This window comes from Saimiri boliviensis, chromosome 1, assembly GCF_048565385.1.
Source record: "Saimiri boliviensis isolate mSaiBol1 chromosome 1, mSaiBol1.pri, whole genome shotgun sequence".
In the NCBI taxonomy this organism is placed as follows: Eukaryota; Metazoa; Chordata; class Mammalia; order Primates; family Cebidae; genus Saimiri; species Saimiri boliviensis.
In genome coordinates, this window is record NC_133449.1 from 175,653,896 (window position 1) to 175,675,914 (window position 22,019).

General features: G+C 42.3%; 1 protein-coding gene across 5 annotated transcripts in view; it reads right to left on the bottom strand.

The window, feature by feature from the left end:
- Nucleotides 1-11,806: 11,806 nt before the first annotated feature.
- Nucleotides 11,807-22,019, bottom strand: part of SEC24A (SEC24 homolog A, COPII coat complex component) — a 77,800-nt gene continuing 67,587 nt past the window's right edge. For all 5 annotated transcript variants that reach the window (XM_074381470.1, XM_039470459.2, XM_039470467.2 and 2 more), the window contains 3 exons: nucleotides 19,204-19,296; nucleotides 16,599-16,702; nucleotides 11,807-15,077 (listed from right to left, as the gene is read on the bottom strand). In XM_074381470.1, coding sequence (XP_074237571.1) covers nucleotides 14,963-15,077; nucleotides 16,599-16,702; nucleotides 19,204-19,296 — 312 coding nt within the window. In that variant the 3' untranslated portion in view covers nucleotides 11,807-14,962. The remainder of the gene's footprint in view (nucleotides 15,078-16,598; nucleotides 16,703-19,203; nucleotides 19,297-22,019) is intronic.

The following is a 22,019-nucleotide window of genomic DNA, read 5'->3' on the forward strand; positions in this document are numbered from 1 at the left end:
TGCCCGAGCCTGCGAGCTAAGCACGCACGCGCCGCCCCGCGCTATCGAGCGCGAGGCGATGGCCGCCATCTTGAGTGAGGGCAGCGCGGCACGCCCTGGTCCCTCCCCGCCTCGTCTTGCCCTCACCCAACAGCTCCCTCTGCTGTTCACTCGGAGGTGAAGAAAACAGGCACCCAGGGCCGGGCGCGGTGGCTGACGCCTGTAATCCCAGCATTTAGGGAAGCCGAGGCGGGCGGATTACGAGGTCGGGAGTTTGAGACCAGCCTGGCCAACATGGTGAAACTCTGTCTTTATTTAAAATACAAAAAAATTGGGCCGGGCGCCGTGGCTCAAGCCTGTAATCCCAGCACTTTGGGAGGCCGAGGCGGGTGGATCACGAGGTCGAGAGATCGAGACCATCCTGGTCAACATGGTGAAACCCCGTCTCTACTAAAAATATATTTTAAAAAATTAGCTGGGCATGGTGGCACGTGCCTGTAATCCCAGCTACTTAGGAGGCTGAGGCAGGAGAATTGCCTGAGCCCAGGAGGCGGAGGTTGCGGTGAGCTGAGATTGTGCCATTGCACTCCAGCCTGGGTAACAAGAGCGAAACTCCGGCTCAAAAAAAAAAAAAAAAAAAAATTGGCCAGGCGTGGTGGCGCACCTACAGCCCCAGCTACTCAGGAGGCTGAGGCAGGAGAATTGCTTAAACCCAGGAGGTGGAGGTTGCAGTGAGCCGAGATCGCGCCACTACACTCCAGCCTGGCGCCTAAGACAGAGCAAGACTCTGTCTCAAAATAATAATAATAATCATAATAATAATAATTTTTTTTTTTTTTGAGACAGAGTTTCACTTTTGTTACCCAGGCTGGAGTGCAATGGCGCGATCTCGGTTCACCACAACCTCCGCCTCCTGGGTTCAGGCAATTCTTCTGCCTCAGCCCCCTGAGTAGCTGGGATTACAGGCACGTGCCACCATGCCCAGCTAATTTTTTTTTTTTGTATTTTTAGTAGAGACGGGGTTTCACCATGTTGACCAGGATGGTCTCGATCTCTTGACCTCGTGATCCACCCGTCTCGGCCTCCCAAAGTGCTGGGATTACAGGCTTGAGCCACCACCGCGCCCGGCTTTTTTTTTTTTTTTTTTTTGAGATGGAGTCACGCTCTTGTTACCCAGGCTGGAGCGCAATGGCGCGATCTCGGCCCACCGCAACCTCCGCCTCCTGGGTTCAGGCAACTCTCCTGCCTCAGCCTCCCTAGTAGCTGGGATTACAGGCACGTGCCACCATGCCCAGCTAATTTTTTTTTTTTTTTTTGGTATTTTTTTTTAGTAGAGACGGAGTTTCACCATGTTGACCAGGATGGTCTCGATCTCTTGACCTCATGATCCACTCGCCTCGTCCTCCCAAAGTGCTGGGATTACAGGCATGAGCCACCGCGTCCGGCAATAATAATAATTTTAAAGTATTAGAGGAATTTATTCTGCATATCTGCACAGAGATTGATCTCTGAGTCCTAGGCTATTCCTTAAAAAAATTTTATAGACAATTGAAAATAATCAAAATAACTATCAAATAGTAACAAATGTGCAGAATTTGATGAGGCACAGCCCTGATCAATCAACCTTTTCCAGAAAGGGTTTGAGGAGCTAAATGAGAATTATAGTGTTAGATTCAATGATATTAAGCATCAAGCAAATTCTTTCCAAGCAATATTTCATTCCTGCTTGAAACTGAGGAAGTCTTATAACTGAACTTGGACAGAATTATAGAAAACCAATTGGCTGGCATTTGGGAGGTCCAGGTGGGAGGATTACTTACAGCAAGGAGTTCAAGACTGACCTGGGCAACATAGTGAGACACCCTTCTTTATTTAAAAGCAAAGAGGCTGGGAGGCCGGGCACAGTGGCTCACGCCTGTAATCCAAGCACTTCAGGAGGCCGAGGCATGTGGATCACTTGAGGTCAGTTCAAAACCAGCCTGGCCAACATGGTGAAACCCCGTTTCTACTAAAAATACAAAAATTAGCTGGGCATGGTGGTGCACACCTGTAATCCCAGCTACTCAGGAGGCTGAGGCAGGAGACTCACTTGAACCTAGGAGGCAGAGGCTGCCGTGAGCTGAGATTACATCTCTGCACTCTAGCCTGGGCAACAGAGCAAGACTCTGACTCAAAAAACAAAACAAAACAAAAAAGAGGCAGGGATGGTGGCTCATGCCCAACACTTTGGGAGGTGAAAGTGGGAGGATCACTTAAGCCCAGGAGTTCAAGACATAGTGAGACCTCATCTCTAGAAAAAAAATTAAACAAACAAACAAACAAAAAAACGAGGCAGGAAGCTCGCTGCAATGAGCCATGATCGCATCACCCCACGACCACCTGGGTGATAGAGCCAGACCCTGTCTCAAAAGAAAGAAAGAATGTAAAAGAATGAATTGATGAAACTGCTCAAAAGAAATTCAAGAAAAATCTACAGAAATTAGCAAATTATTTCCTCTAAATTCCAAAATGAATCAAATTTTTATTTTTATAGAGAAAGGGTCTCACTCTATGGCCTAGACTGGGGTGCAAGGGCACAATCAGTACACTGCAGCCTACAGCCTTGAACTCCTGGACTCAAGCAATCCTCCTGCTTCTGTCTCCTGAGTAGCTAAAACTACAGGATTGAGCCCTGATAAATTTTTTAAAATATATTTTTTTGTAACGATAGGGTCTCTATGTTGCCCAGGCTGGTCTTAAATTCCTGGCCTCAAACAGTCCTCTCTCCTCAGCCTCCCGAAGTGCTGGGATTACAGGTGTTAGCCACTGTACCCAGCCTATATTATTTATTTATTTATTTATTTATTGAGATGGGAGTCTTGCTCTGTCACCCAGGCTGGAGTGCAGTGGTGAGATCTTGGCTCACCACAACCCCCACCTCCCAGGTTCAAGCCATTCTCCTGCCTCAGCCTCCTGAGTAGCTGGGACTACAGGTACATGCAATCACACCCCGCTAATTTTTGTATTTTTAGTAAAGACCGAGTTTCACCATCTTGGCCAGGCTGGTCTTGAACTCCTGACCTTGTGATCTACCCACCTCAGCCTCCCAAAGTGCTGGGATTACAGGCATGAGCCACCGTGCCTGGCCAGAAATTTTATTTCAATAATTTTCTCAAGTATAATTGTTAAACATCCTTAAACACTCAAAGTTTAAAAGGAACAGAGTGAATTAAGTTTCAATAGGAGACATGTCAATTGTCCTCTCGTTAATGAGATTAGAGCTTAATATAACAAACTGAAAGCCAAGTAATGAACCTCTTGAAATAAACGTTATTTTAGATGGTACTGAGTATTTTGTTTTGCAGTATTTATTTATTTATTCTGTCACCCAGGCTGGAGTGCAATGGTGCGGCTTACTGCAACCTCAGCCTTCTGGGTTCAAGTGATTCTCATGCCTCAGCTCCGGAGTAGCTGAGATTACAGGAGTGTGCCACCACACTTAGCTAATCTTTGTGTGTATATATATATATATATATATATATATATATATATATATTTTTTTTTTTTTTTTTTTTTTTTTTTTTGAGACGGAGTTTCACTCTTGTTACCCAGGCTGGAGTGCAATGGCGCGATCTCGGCTCACCGCAACCTCCGCCTCCTGGATTCAGGCAATTCTCCTGCCTCAGCCTCCTGAGTAGGTCGGATTACAGGCATGTGCCACCATGCCCAGCTACTTTTTTGTATTTTTAGTAAGGACGGGGTTTCACCATGTTGACCAGGATGGTCTCGATCTCTTGACCCTGTGATCCACCCGCCTCGGCCTCCCAAAGTGCTGGGATTACAGGCTTGAGCCACCGTGCCCGGCCCTTTTTTTTTTTTTTTTTTTTTTGAGACGGAGTTTCGCTCTTGTTACCCAGGCTGGAGTGCAATGGCGCAATCTCGGCTCACCGCAACCTCCGCCTCCTGGGTTCAGGCAATTCTCCTGCCTCAGCCTCCTGAGTAGCTGGGATTACAGGCACACGCCACCATGCCCAGCTAGTTTTTTGTATTTTTAGTAGAGACGGGGTTTCACCATGTTGACCGGGATGGTCTCTTACTCTCGACCTCGTGATCCACCCACCTCGGCCTCCCAAAGTGCTGGGATTACAGCCTTGAGCCACCGCGCCCGGCTAATCTTTGTATATTTAGCAGAGATGGGTTTTCGCCATGTTGGCCAGGCTGGTCTCCGACTCCTGACCTCAGGTGATCCACCCGCCTCAACCTCCCAAAGTGCTGGGATTACAGGTGTGAACCACTGACCCGGGCCTATATTAACTTTTATTTATTTATTTTTAAGATGGAGTTTTGCTCTTGTTACCTAGGCTGGAGTGCAGTGGCGCGATCTTGGCTCACCGCAACCTCCGCCTCCTGGGTTCAGGCAATTCTCCTGCCTCAGCCTCCTGAGTAGCTGGGATTACAGGCACGTGCCACCATGCCCAGCTAATTTTTTGTATTTTTGGTAGAGACGGGGTTTCACCATGTTGACCAGGATGGTCTTGATCTCTTGACCTCGTGATCCACCCACCTCAGCCTCCCAAAGTGCTGGGATTACAGGCGTGGGCCACCGTGCCTGGCCTTTATATTAACTTTTAATATGGTTTATAAACAATACAAAACAAGCCGGGCATGGTGGCACGTGCCTGTAGCCCCAACTACTTGGGAGGCTGAGGCACTGGAATCTCTTGAACCCAGGAAGCAGAGGTTGCAGTGAGACGATATCCAATTATTGCACTCCAGCCAGGGTGACAGAGGTACACTCCGTCTCAAAACAACAAAAAAAGAGTTCATATAAATGTGTGGATGTTGTGGGTTGAGAAAAATCATTTGGCTCCTTGGATGTTACTCTCCAAGGTTACTCCAGAGTGACCCTGATGAGGATTTCTGCTACTGTAGGAGAATGGCAGTTTAAGGTTTCCGGCCTCCCTTACCCCTCAGGCAGTCTCCATGCTTTTTTTCCTTCTTTGAGACAGAGTCTCCGTCTGTTGTCCAGGCTGGAGTGCAGTGGCTTGAAGAGGGCTCACTGCAGCCTTGATTTCCCAGGCTCAAGTGATCCTCTCACCTAGCCTCCCAGGTGGCTGAGATCACAGGCACATGCCACCACACCTGACTATTTATTTTCAACTTATTTTTATTTTTTTATTTTTATTTTATTTTATTTTTTTTGAGACGGAGTCTCCCTCTGTCGCCCAGCTGAGGCTAAAGTGCAGTGGTGCAATCTTGGCTCACTGCAACCTCCGCCTCCCAGGTTCAAGCGATTCTCCTGCCTCAGCCTCCCAAGTAGCTGGGACTATAGGTGCGTGCCAGCAGGCCTGGCTAATTTTTTGTATTTCTAGTAGAGACAGGGTTTCACCTTGTTAGCCAGGTTGGTCTCAATCTCCTGATTTCGTGATCCCCTGCTTTGGCCTTCTAAAGTGTTAAGATTATAGGCGTGAGCCACCGTGCCTGGCCTATTTTTTATTTTTAAAGACAAGGTCTATGCTAGCAGTGAAGTTGTCAAAAAAAAAAAAAAAAAAAAAAGACTGGATCTTGCTATGTTGTCCGGGCTGTTCCTGAACTTCTGGGCTGAAGCAATCCTCCTGCCTCAGACTCCCAAAGTGCTGGGATTACAGGCATGAGCTACCATGCTTGGCCTCTCCAGGCTTGTGAAGACCTCCTGTACCTGCTGTTTTCAGCACGCCTATAATGTGAGTCATTTTCATGCCTCATCTCTTTTGCCAAATCCTTGTGGGTATTATCCTGACTCAAAGCCCCAGATACTTGAAGGAAGAATTCAGGGAGAAAGCTTCCAACACAGACCGATTGGTTTGTGCCGTTGTTGCCATGATTTGCTAAGAATCTTACTGTTCTAAACGATGCTGGAGTTTGATCTCACCACAGAGAAACATGATTTGAGGAAGTGATAATTGTGACACACTGATTAATCCTGCCAACTAATAAAAAGAAATAGTCCCTATTCATGAGTACAAACTTATACGTCAAATCGTAACATGCTGATGATAAATTAGCATTCTCATAATATGTGGTAAGAACTTAAAGTCTCTTGATTTATAATATTAATCACTTAAAACTTAGCAAAGGTAGGCTGGGAGTAGTGGCTCACACCTGTAATCCCAGCACTTTGGGAGGCCGAGGCAGGTGGATCACCTGAGGTTGGGAGTTCGAGACAAGCCTGACCAACACGGAGAAACCCTCTGTCTCTACTAAAAATACAAAATTAGCCTGGCATGGGGGTGCATGCCTGTAATCCCAGCTAATCAGGAGTCTGAGGCAGGAGAATCATTTGAACCCAGGAGCCGGATGTTGCAGTGAGCCAAGATTGTGCCACTGTACTTCAGCCTGAGCAGCAAGAGCAAAACTCCATCTCAAAAAATAAACCTTAACACAGATAAGATATTCATGTGTGCGCACGCGCGCGCACACACACACACACACACACACATACATTTCAGGTGGAAATAAATTCCCAGAGAAACCATCCTCTGCTGTCTCAGTGTCTCACCAGTTATCTAAAATAGTAGTGTTTTTCTCATAATCTCTAGGTTGCAAACCCTCAAATTGGCATCAATAAAGCAATTGTGAAGACCTATTTAGAATGTAATTAAGTGAACATCTAAAAAAGAAAGGTTAAATCATAAGAAACTCATATTCAGAGAAGCCCAGTCTCCTCTTGTCTGCAATCAAGGTCTAAAGGAAATGTAAACATAACTTGGGGTTGTGGGTATCTACCTAGGAAAACATCTAACTTCATAAACATACAAGTAAAAACATGCCTCCTCTCTCTTCTTCAATAACAAAGTTGGCTCAATATAATTCCAGGATAAACAAAAGAGTTTTTCATTTGAGATAGCCTATAAAAGCCAGGTGAAAGTTTCAGTTCTTTTTTTTTTTTTTAATTAAAATTTTTTTTTAAAAAAACGGGGTTTCACCATGTTGGTCAGGCTGGTCTTGAACTCCCAACCTCAGGTGATCCGCCTGCCTTGGCCTCCAAAGTGCTTGAATTACAGGCATGAGCCACCACGCCCGGCCGAAAGTTTCAGTTCTTTACATAGATGTGTTGATATTTGATGGCTCATTTAAGTTAGGTGAGAGTGAAAAGTGTCAAGATTTCATGTTATGTGCTTACCAATGTCTGGGGAACCTTTTCCTCGTAGGATTTCTGTAGTTAGAGTTATCCTTCCTAGCACACCTCAGTGGTATGTGATTCTTTGATAAATGATGTGCATACATACATACATACTAATTTCTATCTCCCTCACTCTAGACTTCCTAAGGGTAGGCTTTTCCTTTTTTTTTTTTTTTTGAGACGGAGTTTCGCTCTTGTTACCCAGGCTGGAGTGCAATGGCGCGATCTTGGCTCACCGCAACCTCCGCCTCCTGGGTTCAGGCAATTCTCCTGCCTCAGCCTCCTGAGTAGCTGAGATTACAGGCACGTGCCACCATGCCCAGCTAATTTTTTGTATTTTTAGTAGAGACGGGGTTTCACCATGTTGACCAGGATGGTCTCGATCTCTCGACCTCGTGATCCACCCACCTCGGCCTCCCAAAGTGCTGGGATTACAAGCTTGAGCCACCGCGCCCGGCCGAAAGTTTCAGTTCTTTACATAGATGTGTTGATATTTGATGGCTCATTTAAGTTAGGTGAGAGTGAAAAGTGTCAAGATTTCATGTTATGTGCTTACCCATGTCTGGGGAACCTTTTCCTCGTAGGATTTCTGTAGTTACAGTTATCCTTCCTAGCACACCTCAGTGGTATGTGATTCTTTGATAAATGATGTGCATACATACATACATACTAATTTCTATCTCCCTCACTCTAGACTTCCTAAGGGCAGGCTTTTCCTTTTTTAAAAAAAATGTACCAGTTTGGCTCAAGTCTAGCACTGAGTACTAGACTTTTTAGTACTGGTATTCAGAATTTACTGGAATACTTGTAGAAACTTTTCTCTTAGAGCAAGTGTCAAAACTTGGCATTTTCAATGAGTTTTATGTATAATTTTTATTCGATCCTAGTATTTTTTAGGTAGGCTAATATTAGTAATTTAAATTTTTTTTCTTTTTTTTTTTTTGGTGGTATGGCCGTAGAAATAATAGTAATTAAAAAAATAAACTGTAGATATAAAGCTGAACAGATTGAATAGTAAGAATTAAGTGATAAAACTAGAATCCAGTTTTGGAGGTTACAATTATGGCAGTAATTTGATGCTTGGATTCCTCTCTGCTACACACAGAAGTAACAGTTAAAAATATGAAAGGAGCCGGGCGCGGTGGCTTAAGCCTGTATTCCCAGCACTCTGGGAGGTCGAGGCGGGTGGATCACGAGGTCAAGAGATCAAGACCATCCTGGTCAACATAGTGAAACCCCGTCTCTACTAAAAATACAAAAAAAAAAAAAATTAGCTGGGCATGGTGGCGCGTGCCTGTAATCCCAGCTACTCAGGAGGCTGAGGCAGGAGAATTGCCTGAGCCCAGGAGGCGGAGGTTACGGTGAGCCAAGATCGCGCCATTGCATTCCAGCCTGGGTAACAAGAGCGAAACTCCGTCTAAAAAAAATAAAAATAAAAATAAATAAATAAATAAATAAATAAATAAATAAATAAATAAAAGGAGACAAAAGATAGCTTGTTTGATTCAAAAGCATGAGAGATACATCTCAGTTGATCAAAGTCAGAAACACAAGAAAGTGCAGAGCTGAAATCAGATGCCTGGTGGACTACAGGTCCAGAAGCAGGAGAAAGAGAACATTTTATGGGGTGACAGGCATTAGTTATGCTCTGTATGAGACAGGGAAGACCAGACCGAACTGTTTAAAACCTGTCCTTGCTCCAAAAATGTTCAACACATAATTTGCTATTGACCTACCCAGACTTGGATTTCCACTTTAAAAGAAGGAAGACAGACGGGAGGGCAACAATTACACTTCCCACTGTAGGTGACTGCAATGATGATATCCCTAAATCATTACAGAATAGGAGCCCACAAGCACCACTATGAGCCCCAGTTCTGGAGAAGGGGTCAGGAAAAGGCAATTGCAAAACCCTTAGATAAGAAGTAGGCATAAACAAAGCGAGATGAACTAAAACAAAAATAAAACATATGCCCCCTCAAATATGCCTGAAAACCCATATTCCAACATGAAGAAATACAACACTTAAATTCTTCCAGCCGAGTTAAAAGTTGGAACAGAAATTTTTTTTTTTTTTTTTTGAGACGGAGTTTCGCTCTTGTTACCCAGGCTGGAGTGCAATGGCGCGATCTCGGCTCACCGCAACCTCCGCCTCCTGGGTTCAGGCAATTCTCCTGCCTCAGCCTCCTGAGTAGCTGGGATTACAGGCACGCGCCACCATGCCCAGCTAATTTTTTTGTATTTTTAGTAGAGACGGGGTTTCACCATGTTGACCAGGATGGTCTCAATCTCTTGACCTCGTGATCCACCCGCCTCGGCCTCCCAAAGTGCTGGGATTACAAGCTTGAGCCACCGCGCCCGGCCGCACGGAACAGAAATTTAATCCAGAAAGATTTAATTTTAGAGAACGGTTTTCAAATATTCGAAAAGGAAATGGCAGGGAGTTTTTCAGAATTGTAGACAAGGATCTTTAAAGTGTGCTCTGACAAGCAGGATTAAAAAAAAAAAAACAAAAAACCAAGAACACCAAGAGTAATAAAACTATTATAGAACATCAAGGATAAAAGCCAAGACAGGTGGATCTCTTGAGGCTAGGAGTTTGAGACCAGCCTGGTCAACATGATGAAACCCTCTCTCTATTAAAAATGCAGGCATGCGCCACCACACTCGGCTAATTTTGTATTTTTAGTAGATAGGAGGTTTTTCCATGTTGGTCAGGCTGGTCTCATACTCCTGATCTCAGGGGATCTGACTGTCCTGGCCTCCGAAAGTGCTGGGATTACAGGTGTAAGCCACTGCATCGTCCTGGCCAGTCATCTTAAAACACAAGGATACAGAAGACAATGTAGTAGTATCTTAACATTATCAATGGAAAAATAACCTTTGACACGTAATTTCAAACCCAGCTATCCTTGAGGAGCAAACATCAAGAATTCATTTAGGTCAGGTGCAGTGGCTCATGCCTGTAATCCCCGCACTTTGGGAGGCTGAGGTGGGTGGATCACAAGGTCAGGAGTTCAAGACCAGCCTGGCTAACATGGTGAAACCTTGCCTCTACTAAAAATACAAAAATTAGCTGGGCCCGTGCCAGTAATCCCAGCTATTCAGGAGCTTGAGGCAGGAGAATTGCTTGAACCGGTACCTGGGAGGTGGAGGTTGCAGTGAGCCAAGATTGCGCCACCGCACTCCAGCCTGGGCTACAACTGACTTCCCACACATCTACTTACGCTATTTAAAGCACCTTCAGCAATAGTTTTTCATTGACTTAACCTGGATGCACGACATAGTACTACTTAGTAATTGGCAAGTTGTTCGTGTCACTTTTTAGTTATTTTAAGAGACAGGGTTTTGCTTTCTTACCCTGGCTGGAATGCAGTGGCACAGTCATGATTCATTGAAGCTTCATGCATCGGGGCTGAAGAGATCCTCCGCCTCAGCCTCCCGAGTAGCTGGGACTACAAGCAAGAGTCACCATGCCCCAATACTTTCTTATTTTTTGAGATGGAGTCTTGCTCTGTCACCAGATTGGAATGCAATGGTACGATCTCTGAGATTCTCCGCCTCAGCCTCCCGAGTAGCTGGGACTACAAGCAAGAGTCACCATGCCCCAATACTTATTTTTTGAGATGGAGTCTTGCTCTGTCACCAGATTGGAATGCAGTGGTATGATCTCTGCTCACTGCTACCTCTGCCTACCAGGTTCAAGCAATTCTCCTGCCTGTTTCCCAAGTAGCTGGGACTACAGGCACCTGCCACCCAGCTAATTTTTGTATTTTTAGTAGAGACAGGATTTCAGCATGTTGGCTAGGATCATCTCGATATCTTGACCTCGTGATCTGCCTACCTCAGCCTCCCAAAGTGCTGGGATTACAGGCGTGAGCCACCGCACCTGGTTTTTTCTTTTTTCTTTTTTTTTGAGACTGAGTCTCGATTTGTCACCCAGGCTAGAGTGCAGTGGTGCGATATCGGTTCACTGTAACCTCTGCCTCCTAGGTTCAAGCAATTTTCGTGCCTTAGTCTTCTGAGTAGCTGGGATTAGGCGCCTGCCACCATGCCCGGCTAATTTTTGTATTTTTAGTAGAGATGGGGTTCTACCATGTTGGCAGGGTGGTTTTGAACTCCTAAGCTCAGGAGATCCACCTGCCTTGGCCTCCCAAAGTGCTGGGATTACAGGCGTGAGCCACCTTGCCCAGCCTACTTTTAAAAACTATTTTGTAGCCGGGCACGGTGGCTCAAGCCTGTAATCCCAGCACTTTGGAAGGCCGAGGCGGGTGGATCACGAGGTCAAGAGATCGAGACCATCCTGGTCAACATGGTGAAACCCCGTCTCTACTAAAAATACAAAAAATTAGCTGGGCATGGTGGTGCGTGCCTGTAATCCCAGCTACTCAGGAAGCTGAGGCAGGAGAATTGCCTGAACCCAGGAGGCGGAGGTTGCGGTGAGCCGAGATCGCGCCATTGCACTCCAGCCTGGGTAACAAGAGCGAAACTCCATCTCAAACAAACAAACAAACAAACAAACAAAAAAACTATTTTATAGAGACAAGGTCTCCCCATCTGGCCCAGACTGGTCTTGAACTCCAGGCCTCAAGTGACCCTCATACCTGGGCTTCCCAAACTGCTGGGATTACAAGTGTGAGCCACTGTACCAGGCTCATATAACTTTAAATAACTAGTCACTATATGTAAGCTCTTTCAATTAACTTTATTGAATATCCAAGTTGATAAGTTAGCACAGATCAAACGATTGTTTGCATGGGTTACAAATGACTTTGCTTTTTTATACAGGAGTAAGACAGTGAAAATTACAAACTGTAAAAAGGAAGACAAATCTTGTTTCCAACATTTCAGAGAAGCAAGATTTAACACAGGACATTGAAGATCAATACATACTTGAATCTGAGAACAAGAATTTAATATTACAATATTATACACTACTTTACAAAATTAAAATTTCTATATAAGGATTACATTTATAATAGTTAACAAAACCTTGAAATCACATTTGGTGGTCCCCTAGATAATAGCTGTTATGCATCTTTGATTAGAAGAAATAAATCTTTATTCTAATTATTGCAAAACAGTCTATTAGACTCAATACATTACATTAAATTAAAAACAGTGAAAATATATGCAAACTAAAATAAATGGTAACTGCTTGAGTGACTATTAGTATGTCAGACTTACAGAAATGTTATTTAAAAAATCCTAGAAATTAGAAAAATAGAGTACTTTTTATGGTAGAACTGCCATGCTCAGATTTAAATACCAAGATTGCCCTTATCTATTACATTAGTAATTGTAGATCTGTAGAAAATTCAAGGATCTTTCATAATTTACAACTATGATAAAAAAAATATGGCATAGTGTAAATATTAGTTGCTTTACGTCAAAAAGTAATACAAGATGATATGGCAGGTAGTGCCCTATTGGAAAAAAAAAAAGAAACTAAAAACACATTCAACATTGCAAAAAATAATTGCTTTGTATCAATATCTCCAAAGGCTCATTCATTCTCGCATTATGTGGAGAACAAATATTGAATCCTAACTAAAGTTATGTTTTTCATGACCTGTTATAAAAATTATTCTGGATTGCACATGTTACACAGTATCTAAAATAATTTTTAAAAGTAAATTTGTGAAATATACTAATAAAGCATGTGGTAATAACAAGAGTCATACCCACTTAGGGATGTAGTGAGGCACAAGGAAGATTATCCCTAGAAGCACAAATGTTTCCCTCTGGAAGATTCTTTACTACTTTTAAGAAAGGACCTACAAATAACTCCACTTAAAAATCACATTAAGAGGAACATTTTAGTTATTTTAATAAACATCTGTACATAATGACTGTTTATTTTTTTTATCTTTGAGACAGAGTTTTTGCTCTTGTTGCCCAGTTTGGAGTGCAATGGTGTGATCTTGGCTCACTGCAACCTCTGTCTCCTGGGTTCAAGCAATTCTCCTGCCTCAGCCTCCTGAGTAGCTGGGATTACAGGCACCTGCCACCAGGCCCAGCTAACTTTGTATTTTTAGTAGAGATGGGGTTTCTCCATGTTGGTCAGGCTGGTCCTGAATTCCCAACATCAGGTGATCCACCAGCCTCAGCCTCCCAAAGTGCTGGGATTACAGGCATGGGCCACCACACCCAAATAATAATGACTGTTTCTTTAAGAGGGGATAATATAATTTGCTACAATTTGAAAATTGCTTCCTGTAAGATGAAGCGGCTTTCAAGAAAACTTCCAGTTCAATGTGCCACTTGCACACTGCAAACCAACCTTAACACTGCTTAAGGGAGATATTTTCATAAAACATGATTATTTTGATCCAGCTGGCAAGCAGTAGTTGTATACTGTAGAGGGACTGCTTCCTCCCTATCCCAAACAACTCCGTTAAAGTCAGCTCATATTGATACAAACCTGAAAGTTACTATTTCATTGGTGATCATGTAAGACCAAGATTGTAAACACATTTTCTAACCCATTAAAATAAAACAAAAAACCCCAAAATATTTTAATCAAGTATTACACATGAACACGTTGTAAGAAATTCGTAAGACAAAATTAATTATGAAAACTGAGCCACTCTTAAAGATATTATGTCACAGCACTTTAAATATACAAATGTATAATTTACCTATTTGTAAACAAAATTCACTCAATAGTTTTGACTATAATGTTTCTCTAGCTGAATCAAGAAAGCAGTCTCTTAAGGATTTTCAGAAATCAAGTTTCTTTTATAACTTCAATGTTGGATGTGTGTAATCTTAATATCCATCAAATCAATCAGCAGCATTTATGCTTTAATAAGATTTTCATATTAAAGAATAAATACTTCTTATGAATGACTTCCAATTTAACAATTAAACTCCTTAGAAAATTTTACTGATGTTTTTGGATAGCACTTTAAAACCTTTCATTTCTTTCATTCACCCTCATTTCACCAAAAAAACCCCACTTTTACTACATACCCAGAGCAGAAATGTACCAAACAAAATCCACTTAAAGGATCAAGATAATTAAAGTTTCTTATCTCCCTATTATTATTGCCAGTCCCAATGTTTATGAAGCAGCTCAAATTCTTCTCACTACAGATTAAGACAGTATGTCCAAGTGTTGGTCAGGAAATCAGAAAACCACTTAATGATAGTTCTCACTTCAAATCAAAGAGACTTTGTTCTTCAAGTATAAAGAATACTGACAGATTTTAAAGCTTGAATGTGTTACTCCATATTTTTCTCAAGCTATACTAGAATTAGTTAACTCTAGTTTTAGGAAACATAATGATCCTTTCCCTTCCTTAAAACGGAGAGAAAAAAAAAAAAGGACGGGTGTGGGGATTGAATTCTAGTCTTCCTACATTTTATTTACTTCCAGTTGTTTTTATTTTAAAAACATTACTATCAATGAATCTGTAACTTCCCTGCAACACTTAGTCTTGTGAGGTTTTAAATGTAGCAGCCAAAAATTCATAATAATAAAAAATGAGAAATATACATGTAGAACACAGAAATCTTTATTTTACAAAATGTACTTTGCCTCTGCAATATTGTCTTGTCTTATTTTAATCCATAACAACTCAAACATAATTGGCAAAAAAAAAAAAGTATCCAATCATATGTAGCTAGATTCTGATTTGAAAAATACAGTATTTCAAAGTTGCATGTTTGATTCTCTGCTGTGGTCTTTTATTTGCTATAGGTTGTTGAAATCACAGTGAGAACATCTCAATCAACACAGTCCACAAACAATAGAAAAAGAAGGTATTACACATTTCCAGGTATTCTGCACTATTGTGACATTCCTTAGAAATAATTAAGTCAAACTTCTTCATTTGTTCATTTATTCACTTGTTGCTGTATATGCAACAGGAATTCATAATATGATAATGCAGATTCTGTTCTGTCTTCTATCATGTTTTGAAGGAAGTTTGCTTTCATTGGACTCTCATCCCTTAGGAATAAAAGGCAAAAACTTTTAGATAAAATGTAACAGTAAAATAAACAGACTTGTCAGAAAGCTTTTTTTTTTTTTTTTATTGAGACAGTCTCGAACTGTCCCCCAGGCTGTAGTGCAGTGGCGAGATCTCTGCTCACTGCAATCTCCGAATCCTGGGTTTAAGCAATTCTCCTGCCTCAGCCTCCTGAGTAGCTGGGGTTACAGGCGTGCGTCACCACACCCAGCTAATTTTTTTGTATTTTTAGTAGAGATGGGGTTTCACCATGTTGTCCATGATGGGCTCCATCTCCTGACCTTGTGATCCACTTGTCTCGGCCTCCCAAAGTGCTGGGATTACAGGTATGAGCTACTGCACCTGGCCCATCAGAAGGCTTTTGATTTCCTCATAACCATCATAACATTTACCATATAAACAGTTATTTCTAGAGGCTTTCTCTGAGAATACTTGGTTATGTGAACTTCAAATTGTTTAAGGGAAAAGCTTATGGTGGAATTAAGATAAACAGTTGATCCAGAAATTCCACTTCTGAGTACATATCCAAAGGAATTGAAATCAGTTTATCAAAGAGATGCCTCCACTTCCATGATCATTGCAGCATTATTCACAACACCCAAGATATGGTAATAACTAAATGAATGGATTTTTCAAATGGGGTATATATACACAATGGAATTATATTCAGCCTTTAAAAAACAGGAAATTTTGTCATTTGTGACATGGATGAAGCTAAAGGACATTAAGCTAAGTGAAATAAACCAGGCATAGAGAAACAAATACCACAAGATCTAGCTTATGTGTGAAATCTAAAAAAGTTGAACTCATGTAAGTATAAAGTAGAATTATGGTTACTAGAGGATAGGGGGCAGAAGGTGGGTGTGGAGAAGGAAAGAAGTGATGTTAGTCAAAGGGTACAAAATTTCCTTAGGAGGAAGAGATTCTAGTTACCTATTACACAGTATGATGACTATGGTTAATGATAATGTATTGCATATTTTAAAATAGGCAAAATAGGGCCAGGCACGGTGGCTCAAGCCTGTAATCCCAGCACTTTGGGAGGCCGAGGCGGGTGGATCACGAGGTCAAGAGATCGAGACCATCCTGGCCAATATGGTGAAACCCTGTCTCTACTAAAAATACAAAAAAATTAGCTGGGCGCGGCATGCGCCTGTAGTCTCAGCTACTTGGGAGGCTGAGGCAGAACTGCTTGAACCCGGGAGGTGGAGGTTGCAGTGAGTTGAGGTCGCTCCACTGCACTCCAGCCTGGCACCTGGTGATGGAGTGAGACTCTGTCTCAAAAAAAAAGAAAAGAAAAAAGGAAAAAGTATAGTATTTTCAATAATTGGATCTAAGGCATGCTTTACTGCTATTGGGAAGAATTCTTTTTCTTCTTTTTTTTGCTATACTCTTGTAAAAGGTTGCTTAAACATTAGATCACATATATCCATTATTTGAAACAGGTTGTGGCAAGGCCAAACAAAGTGTTTTACTACTAGCAAATGGAAAATTCAACTTACCTTATTACATAAAGTATCGGGAAGAATGGTCTCTGCTCTCTAAGCCAAGAGATAAAAGTTATTATTCTGGCAGATTCTGGTGTATCAAGTTCTGGAAGGTCTGTCTGTTAATCAAAACAAACAATAATCAAATTAATTATATATCTAATACATGGTTTATGGTACTTCTCAAATTTTAATTTTTTTAATTAAATTTTTTTTTTGGTTTTCTTTTTTGAGACAAGGTCTCTGTCACCAGGCTGGAGTGCAGTGGCACAATCATGGCTCACTGCAGTTTCAACCTCCTGGTTCTGGTGATCCTCCCACCTCAGCCTCCTGTGTAGCTGGGACTATAGATGTGCACACCTTGCCTGGCTATTGTAATTCTTGTAGAGACATGGTTTCACCATGTTACCCAGGCTGGTTTCAAACTCCCGGGCTCAGACAATATACCTGCCTCAGCCTCCCAAAGTGCTGGGATTACAGATGTGAGCCGTTGTGCCCAGCCTACTTTTCAAATTTATCTTATTTTTTTGAGACAGGGTCTTCCTATGTTGCCCAGGCTAAAGTGCACTGGTGCAGTCATGGCTCACTGTAACCTGCACCGCCTTCCAAGGCTCAAGTGATTCTCTCACCTCAGCCCCCCAACCTCCAGTAGCTGGAATAACAGGTGTGCCCCACCTGCCAGCTAATTTTTGTATTTTTGGTAAAGATAAGGATCTCACCAGGTTGCTCAGGCTGGTCTAGAATTCCTGGGTTCAAACAATCTGCCCACCTCGGCCTCCCAAAGTGCTGGGATAACAGGTGTGAGTTCCCGTACTTGGCCTTAAATTTTAACATGTATATGAATCACCTGATAATCTTGTTGAACTACAGATAAAGATATAGGAGGTCTGGGGCAAGGGTGTGGTCCTAAGATTTTGCTTTCCTAAAAAATTCCCACAGTCATGCCAATGCAACTTGACTTGGGACTACAATTTTCTACAAATAATCCAAAATAGGAGTAGGCAAACTTCTTAAAGGCCCACATGGTAAATACCTTAGGCTTGTAGGTCATTTGGTCTCTGCTGCAACTACTCAATTTGCCATTGTTACACCAAAGTAGCCATAAATAATATATAAGTGAATGGTCATGGATGTTCCAATGAAACTTTTTTTTTTTTTTGAGACAGAGTTTTGCTCTTGTTGCTCAGGTTGGAATGCAATGTCGTGATCTCGGCTCACTGCAACCTCCGCCTCCTGAGTTCAAGTGCAAGAGCCACCGCACCCGGCTCCGAAGAAACCAAATTTACAGGCCAGGCGCGGTGGCTCCCGCCTGTAATCCCAGCACTTTGGGAGGCTGAGGCAGGCGGATCACGAGGTCAAGAGATCGAGACCATCCTGGTCAACATGGTGAAACCCCGTCTCTACTAAAAATACAAAAATTAGCTGCGGGTGGTGGCGCACATCTGTAGTCTCAGCTACTCGGGAGGCTGAGGCAGGAGAATTGCTTGAACCCAGGAGGCGGAGGTTGCAGTGAGCCAAGATCACGCCATTGCACTCCAGCCTGGGTAACAAGAGCGAAACTCCGTCTCAAAAAAAAAAAAGAAACCAAATTTACAGAAACAAGTAGCAGGTACCCCTTGGGCACAGTTTGCTAAGCCCTCATCTGGAAAACCCTCTTAGTTCTTCTCTTCGTTTTAGTATGACATCCAGAATTAATTGATTCATTCAGGAATTACTAAAAATATAACCATTTCTTATTTACTCATTACTTAAAACACTTAGTTATCCAGTCCAGTAGTTTTGTTCCAGGCCTGAAATCCACTGCATATCCTAGCTATAATCCTGATATAGCTGTCTTTTATTTTTTATTTTTTGAGACAGGTTCTTGTTCTTTTGTCCAGGCTGGAGTGCAGTGGCGCAATCACTGTTCCCTGCTGCCTCAACCTCCCAGGCCTTAGCAATCCTCCCTCCTCAGCCTCCTGAGTTGCTAAGACCACAGTTGTGTGCTACCATGCCCAGCTATTTTTAAATTTTTTTGTAGTTATGGGGTCTCACTATGTTGTTTAGGGTGGTTTCAAACTCCAGAGCTCGAGTAATCATCTCACCTCAGTTTCCCAAAGTGCTGGGATTACAAGTGTGAGCCACTATGCCTGAAATATCTCTTTTCTTTTTCTTTTTTTGATACGTAGTCTTGCTCTGTCACCAGGATGGAGTGCAGTGGTGTGAATGCAACCTCTTCCTCCCACGTTCAAGTGATTCTCCTGCCTCAGCCTCCCGAGTAGCTGAGACTACAGGCTTTCGTCATCACACCCAGCTAATTTTTGTATTTTTAGTAGAGACAGGGTTTCAACATATTGGCCAGGATGGTCTCAATCTCTTGACCTGGTAATCCACCCACCTCGGCCTCCCAAAGTGCTGGGATTACGGTGTGAGCCACCACACCCGGCCTATCTGCTGTTTAAATACATAAATTCCCTAGTGATTCTATGAATGGAATCATAGAATCCATTAATATAAAAACCTATCAATAAAAATGTTCGGTATAATTTTGTTATTATTTTCTGATATCAAAATAGGGGCTATTCATGTTTTTGCCACCTTTGAAATGCCCTTTATAATCACTATAATAAAAGAGTCTTACCATAGGCTGTGGAACTGATGCATAGTTTTGAACTCCTAGAACTTGGCTGAGAAAACTCTGTGCACAATTTTTTCCAACCCAAAGCATCAGTACCTAAGGACAAGAATAAAATTATTTTGAGATGTACCATACATAAAGGTAAGTCTGTTGACTGAGTATATTTTATTTTTATTTTTTATATATACTTGTGAGACAGGGTCTCACTCTGTCACGCAGGCCGAAGTGCAGTGGTACAATCTTGGTTCACTGCAACCTCTGCCTCCTGTGTTCAAACAATTTCCCACTCCAGCCTCCCGAGTAGCTGGGATTACAGGTGTGCAACCATGCTCAGATAATTTTTGTATTTTTAGTAGAGATGGGGTTTCACCATGTTGGCCAGGCTAGTCTTGAACTCCTCACCTCAAGTGATCCATCTGCCTTGGCCTCCCACAGTGCTGGGATTACAGGCCATGAGCCACCATGCCTAGCCTGACTAAGTATATTTTAAAATATCAAAAAGCTAAGTATATTTAGTGAGATTGTACAGCCTTTAATTGAATTAATAATAATTACTATTTACCATTATAAGACATTTTATGCTTGGCATGAAACAAGGAGGATATGGAGGGGGAAGGTGACAAATATACTGTCATCAATCACTGAACAATGGGGATATATGCTGAGAAATGTGTTATGTGATTTAATTTTGTGAACATCTTACTGTATTTATACATAAGCCTCGATGGTAATAGCCTACTGCATACCTTGGCCATATGGTATAGCTTATTGCTCCTAGGCTACAAACCTCTAGAGCATGTTACTGTACTGAACACTGTAGGCAACTGTAACACAATGGTAAGTGTGCATTTAAAAATAGGAAAAGTATAGTAAAAATATGGTAGAAGAGATAAACAGATATTTGTATAGGGCAATTACTATGAATGGAGCCCACAAGACTGAAAGTTGCTCTGGGTGAGTCAGTGAGTGTTAAGTGAATATAAAGGCCTAGGACATTACCGTATACTGCTATAAACTTTATAAATACTGTACTTTTAGGCCATACTATATATATATATATAAATCTCTTTCTTTTTTTTTTTTTTTTTTTTGAGATGGAGTTTCGCTCTTGTTACCCAGGCTGGAGTGCAATGGCGCAATCTCGGCTCACCGCAACCTTCGCCTCCTGGGTTCAGGCAATTCTCCTGCCTCAGCCTCCTGAGTAGCTGGGATTACAGGCACGCGCCACCATGCCCAGCTAATTTTTTTTTTGTATTTTTGGTAGAGACGGGGTTTCACCATGTTGACCAGGATGGTCTCGATCTCTTGACCTCGTGATCCACCTGCCTCAGCCTCCCAAAGTGCTGGGATTATAGGCGTGAGCCACCGCGCCCGGCCCAAATTTCTTTCTTAAGGTTAATTTTCAGTAATTAACCTTAGCTTACTATAACTTTTATAAACGTTCTAATTTTTTTCTTTTCTTTCTTTTCTTTTTTTTTTTGAGATGAGTTTCGCTCTTGTTGCCCAGGCTGGAGTGCAATGGTGTGATTTCAGCTCACTGCAACTTCTGCCTCCTGGATTCAGGTGATTCTCCTGCCTCAGCCTCCAGAGTAGCTGGGATTACAGGCGTGTGCTACCATGTCCGAATAATTTTGTATTTTTAGTAGAGACAGGTTTCACCATGTTGGTCAGGCTGGTCTCAAACTCTCGACTGCAGGTGAACCACTGCCTCGGCCTCCCAAACTGCTGGGATTACAGGCATGAGCCACTGTACCCGTCCTCTTTTAATTTTTTTTTTTTTTTTTTTTTTTCCAACAGGGCCTTGTTCTGCTGCCCAGGCTGGAGTACAGTGGTATTATCTCGGCTCACTGCAACCTCGACCTCCTGGGCTCAGGTGATCTTCCCACCTCAGCCTCCCAAGTAGCTGGTACTACAGGTGCACATCACTAGGCCTGGCTGATTTTTGTATTTTGAGTAGAGATGGGGTTTCGCCATGTTGCCCAGGCTGTTCTGGAATTCCTAGGCTCAGGCAGTCCACTCTTCTTGCCCTCCCAAAATGTTGGGATTATAGGCATGAGCCACTGGGCCCAGCCAACAACTTTTTTTTTTTTTTTGGAGACTTAGGTCGCATTCTGTTGCCCAGGCTCCAGTGCAGTGTCATGACCTCAGCTTACTGCAGCCTCAGCCTCCTAGTTCACGTGATTCTCTCACCTCAGCTTTCTGAGTAGCTGGGACTACAGGAGCGAGCCACCACGCCTGGCTAATATATGTATTTTGAATACAGACAGGGTTTCACCATGTTACCCAGGCTGGTCTCTAACTCCTGACCTCAAGCGATCCACCTGCCTTGGCCTCCCAAAGTGCTGGAATTACAGGCATGAGCCACCATGCCCAGCAAACTTCTTTTAATTTTTTGACTCTTTTGTAACATTGTACAGCTATACAAAAATATTCTTTCTTTATATCCTTATTCCATAAACTTTTCCCTATTTAAAAATTTTTTTTATTTTTTACTTTTTAAATTTTTTGTTAAATACTGAAACACAAACACACATTAGCCTAGGCCTCCACAGCGTCAAGATCGTCAATCTCAATTGGCTTCCACCTCCCCATCTTGTCTCATTGGAAAATCTTCAGGGGCAATAACATGCACAGAGCTGTCATCTCCTATGATTACAATATCTTCTTCTAGAATACCTCTAAAAGACCTGCCTGAGGCTGTTAACTTTTTTTTTAATTAAGTAGGAGTACAGCTTTAAAACAATAATTTTTAAAATTGCATAGTAAATACTCTGTGATAGGAATTCTTCAGCTCCATCATAAATCTTACAGGATCACCA